We start from the raw sequence: 13,789 nt of genomic DNA on the forward strand, positions 1-13,789 counted from the left end.
GACAAATGAGAAGGGGAGGATGGGGGAAACATGATGATTGGGATAAAGGAAGGTTGGATAGAGGAGCAGAGAAGCAAAAATCTTAGTTAAGGGAGCCACCTTAGGATGATTGGGATAAAGGAAGGTTGGATAGGGGAGCAGGGAAGCAAAAATCTTAGTTAAGGGAGCCACCTTAGGGTTGGCAAGAGACTTGAACCTAGAGTGGCTCCCAAGGCAATGTCCCCAGTTAGTTCCTTGGGCAGCTGAGGATAGCGAACCTGAAATGACCCTATCCTATAGCAATACTGACGAATATCTTGCAAATCACCATAGAACCTTCATCTGGTGATGGATGGAGATAGAAACAGAGACCCACACTGGAGCACTGGACTGAGCTCCCAAGGTCCCAATGAGGAGCAGAAGGAGGGGGAACATGAGCAAGGAAGTCAGGACCATGAGGGGTACATCCACCCACTGAGAAATTGGGGCTGATCTATTGGGAGCTCACCAAGGCCAGCTGGACTGTAACTGAAAAAACATGGGATAAAACTAGACTCTCTGAAGATGGCGAACAATGAGGGCTGATGAGAAGCCAAGGCACGGGGTTTTGATCCTACTTCATGTTCTGGCTCTGTGGGAGCCTAGCCAGTTTGGATGTTCACCTTCCTAGACATGGATGGAGGGGGGAGGACCTTGGACATTCCACAGGGCAGGGAACCCTGACTGCTCTTTGGACTGGAGAGGGAGGAGGGAAGGAGTGTGGGGGAAGGGAAAAGGGTGGGAGGAGGGGGGGAAATGGGAGGCTGGAAGGAGGCGGTAACTTTTTTTCTTTTTCTCAATAAAAAAATTTTAAAAATGCAATATACAGGAATGCAACACACTCTTGCATCATTAAACAAACGTTCCACAGCATAAATGGATGTGAAACATCTTCAATTAATGTTCCACAACATTTACCCTTTTGTCTAAATAAAAAATGAAAGGTTATAACTTTTAACTTTCTCCACAGCTGCCATTTTTTTCATTAGCATTAAAAAAATTAAAGTTACTAAGCTACTGTACAATTTATATCTACTGGCCTTAATTATACCTTCCTGTTTATTAAGCATAAATTTTAGGGGAACAGATGCAACATTAACTAATTAATCTTTATCAATAAAAATTGGGAGTCAGATATTAGGAGTAAAAACCTAAAAGATCAAAGAAACTGGAAAAGCCACCAGTGAATCTTTCTCTTCCATTCCTCTATCCAAAAAAGACCAAGATCCTCTCTCAGCCCAACCTTACTACTTCTTGTCTATACTCGTCATCTCTTTCTTCTTGTTTTTTTTTTCACTGTAGACCTGAATGAGTCATCAGTAATAACCATCTAATAGAAGCACTATTTCGTATAGGAAATCAGTCTATACCTCTGTAATTCTGCCTAAGGTCTTTTTCAGGACATGGAGAGAATAAGAAAGATTAGGACAAAAATATCACACAAATGATCTATAGATAATTTTTTCATGAAGTCTTCTAAGCACCTGTGCTTGTGTACCAAGCTAAGATCACCTGATGGTGCCACAAGGAATGAAGTCAGACTTGGGCTAGAAAGGCCACAACAAGACAAGGCTATGACTGTTTTATTGAGGACACTCAGACTTTGTATTTATCAAATATAGAAGATAATGGCAATTTCTAGGATCAATACTCTTGTAGCTTCCAGGATGCTGTGGAATTCCCCTCTGTATGCTGTGAATATGTTTTATTCCCATTGGTTAACACAAAAAAACTGCTTTGGCCCTATGGCAGCACAGAATAGAACAAGGTGGAAATTCCAAGCAGAGATAGAGGAGAAAAGAAGGCAGAGTGAGGGAGATGACATGTAGCCACTGAAGGAGACAAATGCTGGAAGAAACCTTACTGGCAGGCCACAGCCATGTGGCAATACACAGATTGATAAAAATGGCTTAATTTAAGATGGGAAAATTACTTAATAAGAAGCCTAAGCTATTGGATATGCAGTCTTATAATTAACACAATTTCTGTAGAATTATTACAAGTCTGGGCATTTGGGAAATGAACAAGCAATCTCTGTCTATACCAGGATATAATGAAGTTAACAAGCTATACAGCATACACAAGATTAATGTCTAAGTTCAATTGTCCTGTTAAGCATTCATGATTCCTTGACTATGAAGGGATCATACAAAGAAGCAGAAATCAGCCTGAATGCTTACTGCCTGAGGGAATGCAACAGTCTGTCAGGAACTGGGAGGTATATTGTGACCCAGGAACCATGGACTTTAACCTGAAAAACCTACCATACAGGTCTCTCAAGTCTGTTAGGTTGGACCAACTGCAGGGTTCTCTGAAGAGCCTACTGCCCACTAAAATCCTATGACCTTGACCTCCACTACCAGTCCTTACTCTCAACATTCCCACCTCCTAGGTTCTACAAGACCAGCTGATAAAGATCTCTGTCCAGTTTTCTGATATCTTCAGCATTCTTCTCAGAGTCAACATTCCCAGGTCCTTTGCAGCAACAAAATCCCCTTTGAGTCCCATTTTTGTTCTTTCTTCTCTGTTGCTGTTATTAAATTGTGCAATCAAAAGCAACTCAAGTAATGAACATGCTTATTTGGTTGTTAACCCTATTCACAATTCCTCCTTATGACATCTTAGGATAGATAATAAGCTAATAACTAAAGGCAAAATATGTGGAACCACTGTTTTTGGGATTTCCCTCTTGCTTTGTCTCTGTCTTATGCTCAGCTAGCTCTCCTATCAGAGCTGCTTGTTCAGAGATATTGACAACTCAGTGGAAGAGTCTTCCTATATCAATCGAAATCAACACACTCTCTCTCAGGTACCTTAATCAGGTATTCTGATCTGGGCATACTCTCAATTGGTGTTTTCTCAGACCACTCGAACCTATGTCATGCTGATAGCTGAGGCTAATTAGAAGAAAGAGACAATAATATAAACGAAGTTTTTAAATGTGATTAGTACAATGCCTTTCGATCTTTAAGCAGCAAAAACACAAACATGAAGATAGATATGCCAGGAAATGGAAAGAGGCAAACATCTAAGATAAAGAAGAGAAAACTAAAAGTGTCTCTCCACAGAAACTTCCCAAACCAACAAACACTCAAGGAACTCATAACATGAGAAACCTGAAAACAAAATTGGTGAAACCATTATTTTCCAGAAAATGAGTAATATACTTAAATAACGATTAAAAAAAATCAATAACATAGAATGGTAGCCCTGACAAACAAAACACACAGACACAATATGGTCCTTTAAATAAAAACTACAAGATTCTAACCAAAATCAAACTCTAAGAAATCACTGACCAGCACTCATCCTATACACTTCAGTTCTTTATCTTATACCAATAATGGATAATAGCCGGTTGAGGAGGGTTGTTCCACCAAAATTGGAAAGATTCACTTGAAACCTTCTCATGTCTTAACTTTGTAGAAAATAATTTTGACTACTAAAAAACATCTCACTTTCTATAATAAAGAAGAATATGTCTGTTATGATCACCTAGACACCATTTTGCTCCCCCTGATTGATGATTGCCTGTACGTCTGCAATCAGAGTGAGGAAATGAAATCATTTTAAAACAAAATGCAAGATGACTGATTTTTTTTAAAGAATCAATGCACACCTAAAGCAACTTGTTTTACTCTAATTGCTATATAAGTAACAAACACTTTTTTTAATGTTTATTGATTTATTATGTATACAATATTCCGTCTGTGTGTATGAGTGAAGGCCAGAAGAGTGCACCAGACCTCATAACAGATGGTTGTGAGCCACCATGTGGTTGCTGGGAATTGAACTCAGGACCTTTGGAAGAGCAGGCAATGCTCTTAACCTCTGAGCCATCTCTACAGCCCTAACAAACACTTTTGAAAACAAGTTTATTGCTATTTTTTTCCATATGTTTGTGCCAGAGTGAGAATGTCTTCCATATATATACAAGTAACACAAAAAAGAGGGGTTCAGAGGCCCTGGATCTGAAATGGTAGAGTTATGAGCCTCACAATTTAAGTACAAATATCTGAACTAAGCTCACCTCCAAAATGAATATGTGCTGAGCCACCTGTCAACATCCAAATACCTTTTATCCAATAAACCAAAAGTCTCTCACAGATTAACAACAAGAGCAACAAAACCTAAATAAATAAAGAAGTAAATAAATGATCCTTGGAAACATGATGCATCAATATTGAGATGATGTGTATGTTAAATTTGCACTATAAATGAATACAGTACAATGACAATTCCCCACAATTTATAACATAAAAAATGATTACAAAGCTACATTCGTATTGGAAGCACACAGAGTAATCAATGGGATTATGAAAAAATAGTACACAGGCTGACATAATAGAACTTCTTTGCGGGTGGTGGTGGAGGAACACACCTTAAATTCCAACACTCAGAAAAAAGAGACAGGAGGATCTCTGAGTTTGAAGCCAGTCTGGTCTACAGAGCAAGTCCCAGGACAGGCTCCAAAGCTACAAAAAAACCCTGACTCGGGGAGAAAATATTACCACAAAGCTGATCAATCAAGAATATGTACGATATTTGGGAAAGAATAAAGAGAATGGAGAGAAAGTCAAGAACAAAGGTGGGAAAATATAGTCAGCTATTAATCAAAAATCCAAAGGAAATTTAGTCAGGAAACATGTGATCTTGACCAATGTTATCCAGCTACCTATGATACTATGTGTATAGAAATTAAATAAATAAAGACTTCACAAAATTTTCACAAAATTTCCTCAAAGTGATCCTTAAACTGTTGTTTCTGACCCTACAGCTACTGGTATTTCTTCCAGAGAGACCCATGCTCTAGATCCCTCTCTGCAAAGAGATGATCTCCTGCTAGGGTTCTGCAGTCCTTTAGTCCTCCTTGTGTTTTCAGGTAAACCCAGCCCCACTGATGCCCATTCCCAAAACAATATAGAATAATTTTTGCTTCCTGTCACATGGATTATAGCACAAGTTATAGACTTTGCCCTATCTACCGGCCCAACACCATACACACCTAACAAACCTCTGCAGCTCAGAAACTCCCTTTGTCCTGTGGAACTAAACATCCGTGAATCACACCATTGCAGCTGGTGGCAGCAGAAACTTAGAAACATTTAAATCATGCATTGCTAAATCAACATCACTGTAGTTCTACCAGCTTTTAAACAACTTGAAACATGTATAAGACAAACTTGAAAGTAGACCGCAATATTCAGAACTTCTAGAAACCAGATTATCAGTTTGTAAATCTGTCTTCCGGCTGTAGACCACAAGCATGACTCTGTGTGTACACGGGACAGTGAGATTACAAGCATACTATCCTACCATGCCAGGGCTGCAGAGTCTCCCTCTCCCAGGAAATCCATACAGAGGGAGGCTCAGAGGACAAGGAGCACTGCCCAGGTCATTACATAGAGCAATAGAACCACAGTCTGGCACATGGTCCATCCAAATACCAGCAGACCTTCTCTGAACACCCTACACTCACTATGGCATAGCTTGTGGTCTTCCTTACAACTCATTACAACAAAAGTAGAGAAGAATCCTGGAAAGAACCTGCCAGCCACCTGCCACTATTATTCCTGATTGCTAAGACTTTCCAGAGTCCCTCACTGGCTAAGGCCACCCTGATGGGCATCAGAATATTATCAGCTCTCCTAATGGATGATTAGAGATAAAATGACTCAGACAGCACAGTACTTTCTGCTCTGCCCTTCCAGCCCAGTAGACAGGGCCTAAGTCCAGAAAGTTTGTATTTCAGTACACATTCTTTCACTTTCCTAGACCATACCCTGTTCCTCATCCAGAGCACATGATCCTTTGTATGCAGATTCCATTACACACTCTATATGCACTGCAGCAAAACTATTGTGTGTCCTTCCACACTATAGGGAGACAAGAACCTAATCTGGGAAATTTGTAGTTTAATAAAATCTTCCATTCTCCCAGAGCACTTCCTGTTCCTCCTCCAAGGCACTGGGACCTGTGTGTGGTCTGTGGACCCATGAAATGGCCAGACAGGACATTTATGGAACATCTAAACTTGATCACCTCACTACTCACAGCTTATGTCAACTATTGTCACAGCAGGAAAGCTTTTACCTTCCTTCTTGCCCATCCTTTGTTGTGACTACACTGGCTTTACAGTTAGTCAGTGAACTCAATTCTTAAACGGCTCCCACTTCACTTGTAAATTCACAATAAAATCTACAGAAATTGGAGGATACTCATTCACTGATCTATTTCTCTTTCACACAGACCAGTCAAGGTCCAGCCTGGTAGGAGTTGCAGGACTGTCTTTCCAGCACTAGGTAGCAGAGGCAGGATTGTGTGTTCACAGCAATTCTCAGTTACATAGTAGGATGCAAACCTGAGCTACAGGAGACATTAGTCTAAACCAGTTGTTCTCAATCTTCCTAGTGCTGTGCCTCTTTAAAACAGTTACTCATGATGTAGTGATCTCCCCACCTATAAAATTATTTATACTACTACTTCATAACTATATTTTTGCTACTGTTATTAATTATAATATAAATATCTGTACTTTCTGATGGTCTTGGGCCAGTCCTTTGATAGGTTCATTTGATCCCCCAAAAAGGAGTCATGGCCCACAAGGTAGAGAATCACAGCTATAAACTGATATAAATAAATAGATGAATACATAAACAGCACTTAAAAATAGAATGAAATTCAAAAACTGGGAAACATTGGAAAATAGAAACAAAGTGATTATAGCAGTCATGCCATTGAAGAAAATAAAATCTAAAAAATGATAACCAATAATTGACTTCTTAAAATTATAAAAAATAAGAGAACACTTAGTTATACTAACTTTGAAACAGAGTAGGCACTTCCCTGGTAGGGAGAATGCCATTAATAAGAGAATGCATGACTTTGTCCCATGTAAAATGTTAGCTGCTGAGTGCTTGTAAGCTGACACATGGAGTTACAGCCAATGGCCTGTGTCTCAAACATCTGAGCTGACTTCACTGTGTCAACCAGGATTGGACATGTCTGCATGGGAGAGTTCACTAATTGGAAACTAAATACTTAGGAGTTCAAGCTCTCCTCCCTGAACTATACACGCACAAGTGTCTGTCTTCATTCACAAGGAAGGAATTAATGTATGATGGGAATTATACAGAAAGTCACTCACTGTGCCCCATCACTGTGCCCTTTTTTGTAATGGACACCCCTGCAGTCCATAGCATTAAACTTCAGTCTAAGACCTAGATATTTTCCAGTGTGTCTACCCCCTCAAACACAGTACACCGTTCCTATTCTTCTGGTCTGAAGGGAGAAGCCATGCTCCACATGCAAATTCATTTATTTTACTGCAATGGACAGTCCCAGTGTATGACTCAAACTGGCAATTTTATAGCTCAGTGGTGCAGCACACTTGTGATCAAGAATGCACGATGGTTAGCCAGGAGGATAGCAAGGGCAATGCCCTGTGGGGCTGCAGACAGGATTCAAGTCCACCTCAGTCAGCACAGGGGACCCTGAGTCACAACTGCTTTCCTAAGAGATGAAAAATGCAGCTGTTCTAGAATTGTTATACTCTCCTGGCACACAAGGTTGTGGCCCCGTAATGGCCCCAGAGCAGCAGGTCAGAGGCCTTTGATGGGGAAGTGGGTCTTCTGGCTGCTTGTAAATCATGGATGTCTCATTTGTTAAAGGAATGAACCTTAATGGCTGATTAATCCTGCTGAACACTTGCACCTCATGATACTAATCTCTAACAGGCATGGTGTGCATGCTACTCATCTTTGGATATTTGGGATGCAGCCCTCCCTCACTTCAATTCTACTGTGTGACTTTATGTCTCCTAAGAACCAGTAAATCCTTATACCATTAATTCTATTATCAACTATACTTGTCTACATCACAGTTTAGTAGTGGAGCGCTACTCTACACGCGATAAACCGTTTACAAGTCGCACGAAATTAACTACAGACGGATCCCAAACCTAAATGTTAAAAGTGCAGAACTTCTGAAGACCCAGGAGAGACCAGGAGTCTCCGCGTTTGGCGAATGTGGTGATCTCTCTCCACACGTGACGATATAAACACGACAGACACCACCATCTGCGGCTCCCGACGCTCTGTCCGTCCGCGGGCTCCTACCCACCACAGGGGCCTGGAGCCTCAGCGGCCGCTCCGCCTACAAGGGACAGCGGCCCCTCCCTCGCCAAGCCCTGCTACTCCTCCCGTCTGTGTAGAGCAACCCCTCACTCACCATGGTGCAGCCTTCGAGCTGACAGACTCTCTGCCCACTGGAGAGCCCCAGACTCAGTGCTAGAGGGAGCTGAACCGGAACGGAAGTCCGGCTCCCGGGAAGAACCCTCCCATCTGATTGGCTGAAGAGGTCTGAGTGACGGGACCAGGTTAGCAGAAAGCACCGTGGTCCTGGACTGGCTTCTAATCTAAAGACAGACCTGCCCCAGATTGGCTGGAAATTTACGCCAAATTCAACTGCAAGTCTCTTGCTAATGTAAATCAGTGGGTTCGGTTTTAAAAGGAAGCATATAATTTCAGAAAATTAACTAAAATTAAACTAAAGAACCTGGCATCAAAAAAAAAAAAGAAAGAAAGAAAGAAAGAAAGAAAGAAAGAAAGAAAGAAAGAAAGAAAGAAAGAAATGGGCGGGGTGGGGGTCCGGCCGCGTAGGCGGAGGACGGGCGGTGTTGCGACGGCGGCGGGACGCGGCGTTCCGGCGCCCCGCGGAAAATATCAAAAATGTTTCAAGTTTATGTGCAGAATCTTGACAGCATCAGGAAGATGCGGAAGAGGGTGGAAGGCATCTTGGTGGATATTGTACTTGACAGCTGCAAGGAGCTGCTGAAGGATCTTAAAGGCTTTGGACCAGGAGAGAAGTACTTTTATAATACATCATGGGGCGATGTCTCCCTTTGGGAACCTTCTGGAAAGAAAGCGAGATACCGAACGAAGCCGTACTGCTGTACTCTCTGTAGGTACTCAACAAAGGTGCTCGCTTCCATTAAAAAATCACTTGCATCGTTACCACGAAGACGAGGCTGACCAGGAGCTGATGATCCCCTGCCCCAACTGCCCGTTTTCTTCTCAGCCCAGGGTAGTGGGTAAGCACTTCAGGATGTTTCATGTGCCTGCGCAGAAAGTCCAGAACGACACGGTGAACATTCTGGGTGAAGCGAAGACATTAAGGAGTGATGTGATAAACTTCACATGTTTAAAATGTAACTTTTCCAACACCTTGTACTACAGTATGAAGAAGCATGTGCTGGTGACCCATTTTCATTACTTAATCAGCTCCTACTTTGGTTTTCAAACCGAGGAAACAGAGCAACCAAAAGCAAGTGACCCTGCTTCTGGGTCATTTCCTGTCATTTGACAAATACTCTACTGTAAAAAATGCAACGCTATTGCCAGCAGTCAGGATGCCCTGATGTATCACATTTTGACATCAGATGCACACAGGGACTTGGAGAACAAGCTGCGGTCTGTAATTTCAGAACACATCAAGAGGACTGGGTTTCTGAAGCAAATGCATATTGCTCCAAAACCAGTGACCCACTTGGCCTTACCACCAAATAGCAGTGCTTCGAGCATTGCAGCCCCTCCGTCTTGCTTCTGCCTTACTTTGCCACCGAACAGTCAAAGTCCTGGCACTGTGGAGCCAGTGACTGTGGCCCCAGGCACTTCTGAAAGCCTTACACACTCCCCACCCACCACTGCCCAATCTCATGTAGCTCTGGTCTCCAGCTCTTTGCCTGTATGCCAGAATAGCCTCACCCTGAAACCGTCAGCTCCCCCTCCTGTCTTTATCTCTCACAGTGTTCCACTTAATCAGCCTGGGAGTACTTCTGTGCTGCCTGTGAATAAGTCTGTTAGAGCAAGCATCCTTCCCATGAATCAAGCTGTACGCCCTGGAGTTTTACCCCTCACTCAGCCCATGGGGTCTATAAGTAGACCTGTGGGACCCATAAACAGACCTATTGGACCTGGTGTCTTACCTGTGAGTCCCTCTGTCAACTCAGGGGCTCTGCAGTCTGCTTCTCCAGGGGGGATTTCTGTAGGTCGGGAGGTTCCATCAGGAGTCCTTCCTGCCGTCCAGGTGGCCCATGCTGGAGTGATCCCTGGGCAGACAGCCACTTCTGGTGTCCTTCCCACTGGCCAAGTGGTTCAGTCATCAGTTCTCCCTGTTGGTCAGACACCTCCATCTCGAGTTCTCCCTCCTGGCCAGACAGTGCCCTTGAGGGTTCTCCCTGCAGGTCAGGTGGTATCACCCGGGCTGCTTTCATCAAACCAGACTGTCCCCTCAGCTGTTGTCCCTGTGAATCAGGGTGTAAGCTCTGGTGTTCTTCAGCTCAGTCAGCCAGTAACACCAGGAGTCCTTCCTGTGGGCCCACCCATGAGGCCTGGTGTCCTGCAGCTCAGTCCATCTGTCAGCACTAACATCTTGCCTGTGAGCCAGCCAATGAGAGTGGGAACCTCACAAAACACTACTTTTCTCACTTCAGGCTCTATTCTCAGACAGCTCATTCCGACTGGGAAGCAGGTGAATGGAATTCCCACCTACACACTGGCCCCAGTGTCTGTCACTCTGCCTGTGTCCTCTGCTGGAGGCCTTGCAATTGTCACACCACCACCCCAGGTGCCAATGCAGTTCTTGCCCTCAAGCTTGGGCACACAGACGGCTAGCTCCCTGCCCAGCCTGCCCTCCCCACAGGTGCTAGTGAGCCCTGCCCCTAGTGTGTTTGTTCAGGCTACCTCACCTGTAGCAGATGCAAATCAGGCACTCCGACAGGCCAAGCACTGGAAAACATGCCCGGTTTGCAATGAGCTTTTCCCTCCAGTGTCTACCAGGTTCACATGGAAGTGGCTCACAAGCAGAGTGAGTCCAAGTCTGGTGAGAAACTTGAACCTGAAAAGCTTGCTGCATGTACCCCGTTTCTGAAGTGGACGAGAGAGAACACGGTTCGCTGCCTCTCCTGTAAGTGCCTGGTCTCGCAGGAGGAGCTGATGCACCATTTGCTCATGCATGGCTTGGGATGCCTGTTTTGTCCGTGCACTTTCCATGATGTCCGGGGCCTTGTGGAGCATAGCAGGACTAAGCACCTGGGCAAGAAGAGACTGTCTTTGGATTATAGTAACAAAGGTTTCCAGCTGGACCTGGATGCCAATGGGAACTTGCTCTTCCCCCATCTTGATTTCATCACCACACTGCCACGAGAAAAGCTTGGAGAGCGAGAGGTGTACCTGGCTATCCTTGCTGGCATACACTCCAAGTCACTGGTACCTGTGTACGTTAAGGTGAGGCCTCAGCCCGAGGTTTCACCAAAGTTGCCTAGCAAACAGAAGCTGACCTGCCCCTTTTGTTTTGGCACATTTGTGACTGCTGATGCCTATGAGCTCCATCTGAAGGAGAGGCACCATGTCATGCCCACAGTCCATACAATGCTCAGGTCTCCAGCCTTTAAGTGCATCCACTGCTGTGAGGTCTACACTGGAAATATGACCTTAGGAGCCATTGCTGTCCATTTGCTCCATTGTAGAAGTGCTCCCAAGGACAGCAGCTCAGACCTGCAGGGCCAGCCAGGTTTTATTGAGAGCAGTGAACTGCTGTTGGTTAATGGGGAAGTGATCCCTGACTCCACCTTTGCTGTAAAGAGAAAGCTGCCAGAAGGGCACCTGGGGGCAGAAGACCAGAGGGATGGGGACAAGCCCCAGCTCACTCTAGACACCGATGCAGTCCCAGGTCCAGAGAGAGGACTGAGTGCTGTGCCTTTGAAGAGAAAGAAGAATGAGGGCAGGACAGAGGGGTCAGGGACCAGTGATGACTCTCTGCAGGTGTTAGCATTGGATCCTACCAAGTATGGAGGCCGCTCCTATGAGGACAAAAAACAGTTTCTTAGAGATTATTTCCACAAGAGGCCATATCCGAGTAGAAAAGAAGTGGAACTATTGACTTCACTCTTATGGGTGTGGAAAATTGACATGGCTTCATTGTTTGGGAAAAGAAGATATATTTGCATGAAAGCAATAAAAACTCATAAGCCCTCTGTACTTCTAGGTTTTGATATGTCTGAACTAAAAAATGCCAAACATAGTCTGAACTTCGAGTGTGAATCACAGGATCTGTAGAAGACTAGGTCTGAAGTTTGGCTGACTTTGGATGCCTCCCCCCCACCACCAGCTTTATTCTCAGTGTTTGAGGCTCTTCAAGGGGTTCCAGGTGCTCAGAAAGCCCAAGAAGGAAGCACACTGGCAGTAGGACTGCTCCCTGCAGTTTGGTTTGCAACTGTTTCAGTTTCTCTGGTCATGTATATGTAAATTAAATCTTTGGTAACCCATGCACGCCTTGTTCTCCCAGGAGTGTCAGTGTCAATAGTAACAGCCTGGAATCTACAAATACTTAATTTTTTCATTTTAGGAAATTTCTGCTTGTTTGAGAATACTTGATTAATAGAAATAAAAGCATTGCCCAGCCTCAGTCTACAGATAGTAGCTAAGTCCATGTTGAGAGGAGTGAGTGCTCTGGTGTCTGTGGTCCCTAAGAACATACTTTTAAGCATTAACTTCTGCTGATTCTGTGAATGCTGTTTGCTTAAGAGTACAAATGGAACTACAACTTTTTAGGTTTTCCCTGACAGGTATTTTTTTAAATACCATAATTCATGAAGCAAATGTTTCCATTTATTAAAAATATCCTGAGCCTGAGGTCTGATGTGTAGTGAATCATCAAGTGTTGCTTTATAAATAAAGTTTCTGTAGGAACAGAAATGCTATACGGTGCAAATTGTCCTTTGCTGTGGCAAGTCATTGCTCCATTCGAAGGTAAGATGAGTCTTTAGTGCCTTAGGATAACTGAAAACGCTGAGAGTGCAGCCTCCCTAGGGACTGCTGGTTAGCTGGTAGGAAGGAAGGACCACGACACATGGGATTCCTGCTCTTGCATTTAGACACAACTTGGGGTGGAGTACAGGTTTCAGGCATAAGGTGACAGGCAGACCAGGAGCTCTGTCTTCAGTTAGAATAGCTCGGGGTAGAAGCATTAAGAGATGGAGGGAGAAACAGGCTTTCCTCTGGCCCAGGTGTTAAGATGGATGGGATGGTGGCGGACTGATGAACCTCCACAGTCCTGTGGATGCCAAATTTTCTTTCTCACATGATATGAAATAATGTAAAGCACGAGAAGTGGAAATGAGGACCAGCCATCTCTGGTCAGAATCATCCCTCTGATGCCCAGCAAACATGGATGATGGCCTCTGGGAAGCACTGCAGTGTTGCTATGTAGAGTTTGAAAAATAGAATACTTGCATGTAATTGCTCTATTGTGCATTTCAAAGCAGTTGTCTGTAATTATTTGTGTACTCTGTTGTAAATTCAGAGCTTGTTGAACTTTATTTTTTTATTATTTCCAGAGTGTCTATTTTTAATTAAAATTTGTTAAAACACGGGGGGAAAAAAAGAAATGAACTGGTTGGTGGAGGCACAAGGCTGTAACCCCAAAACTCCACAAGAAGGCAGGCAGGTCTCTGTGTGTTCAAGGCCAGACAGCTAGCAATGCTACACAGAGAAACTCTGATTCAAGAAAAAAAATCAAAACAATTTTTGAGAATCTGCTTTTGAACTGTTGCTGTTGAGTATTTATTTATCTGACATATGTGGGTGGAGAGGAAGGGATTTCTAAAAGAAATGGTCTGTGTCCTGAAGAGGCTGCAGGATCTGAGAATGAATTCCAATGGCTGCCAGCAGCAGTGAACTGGGCTGTGGCTTCTGGTCTCTGGAGGAGGAGG

General features: G+C 43.7%; 2 protein-coding genes across 2 annotated transcripts in view; one reads left to right on the forward strand and one right to left on the reverse strand.

Annotated features, from left to right (window-relative positions):
- The window catches only part of LOC126511727 (zinc finger protein 431-like), a 21,141-nt gene extending 12,809 nt beyond the window's left edge, over positions 1–8,332 (reverse strand). Inside the window, exon 1 of the mRNA XM_050159104.1 lies at positions 8,248–8,332. Within this exon, the coding sequence (XP_050015061.1) occupies positions 8,248–8,250 (3 nt within the window). The 5' untranslated portion in view covers positions 8,251–8,332. The remainder of the gene's footprint in view (positions 1–8,247) is intronic.
- Positions 8,333–8,732: 400 nt separating this feature from the next.
- On the forward strand, positions 8,733–12,134 carry LOC126511723 (activity-dependent neuroprotector homeobox protein 2-like). Its single transcript, XM_050159092.1, is given in 3 exon segments — positions 8,733–9,008; positions 9,010–10,840; positions 10,843–12,134. Coding segments are annotated over 3 exon segments (3,384 nt in total). The 5' UTR covers positions 8,733–8,747.
- Positions 12,135–13,789: the final 1,655 nt, after the last annotated feature.

Source organism: Alexandromys fortis, unplaced genomic scaffold (genome assembly GCF_014885135.2).
Source record: "Alexandromys fortis isolate MF-2015 unplaced genomic scaffold, M_Fortis_MF-2015_v1.1 scaffold_90, whole genome shotgun sequence".
Classification (NCBI taxonomy): Eukaryota; Metazoa; Chordata; class Mammalia; order Rodentia; family Cricetidae; genus Alexandromys; species Alexandromys fortis.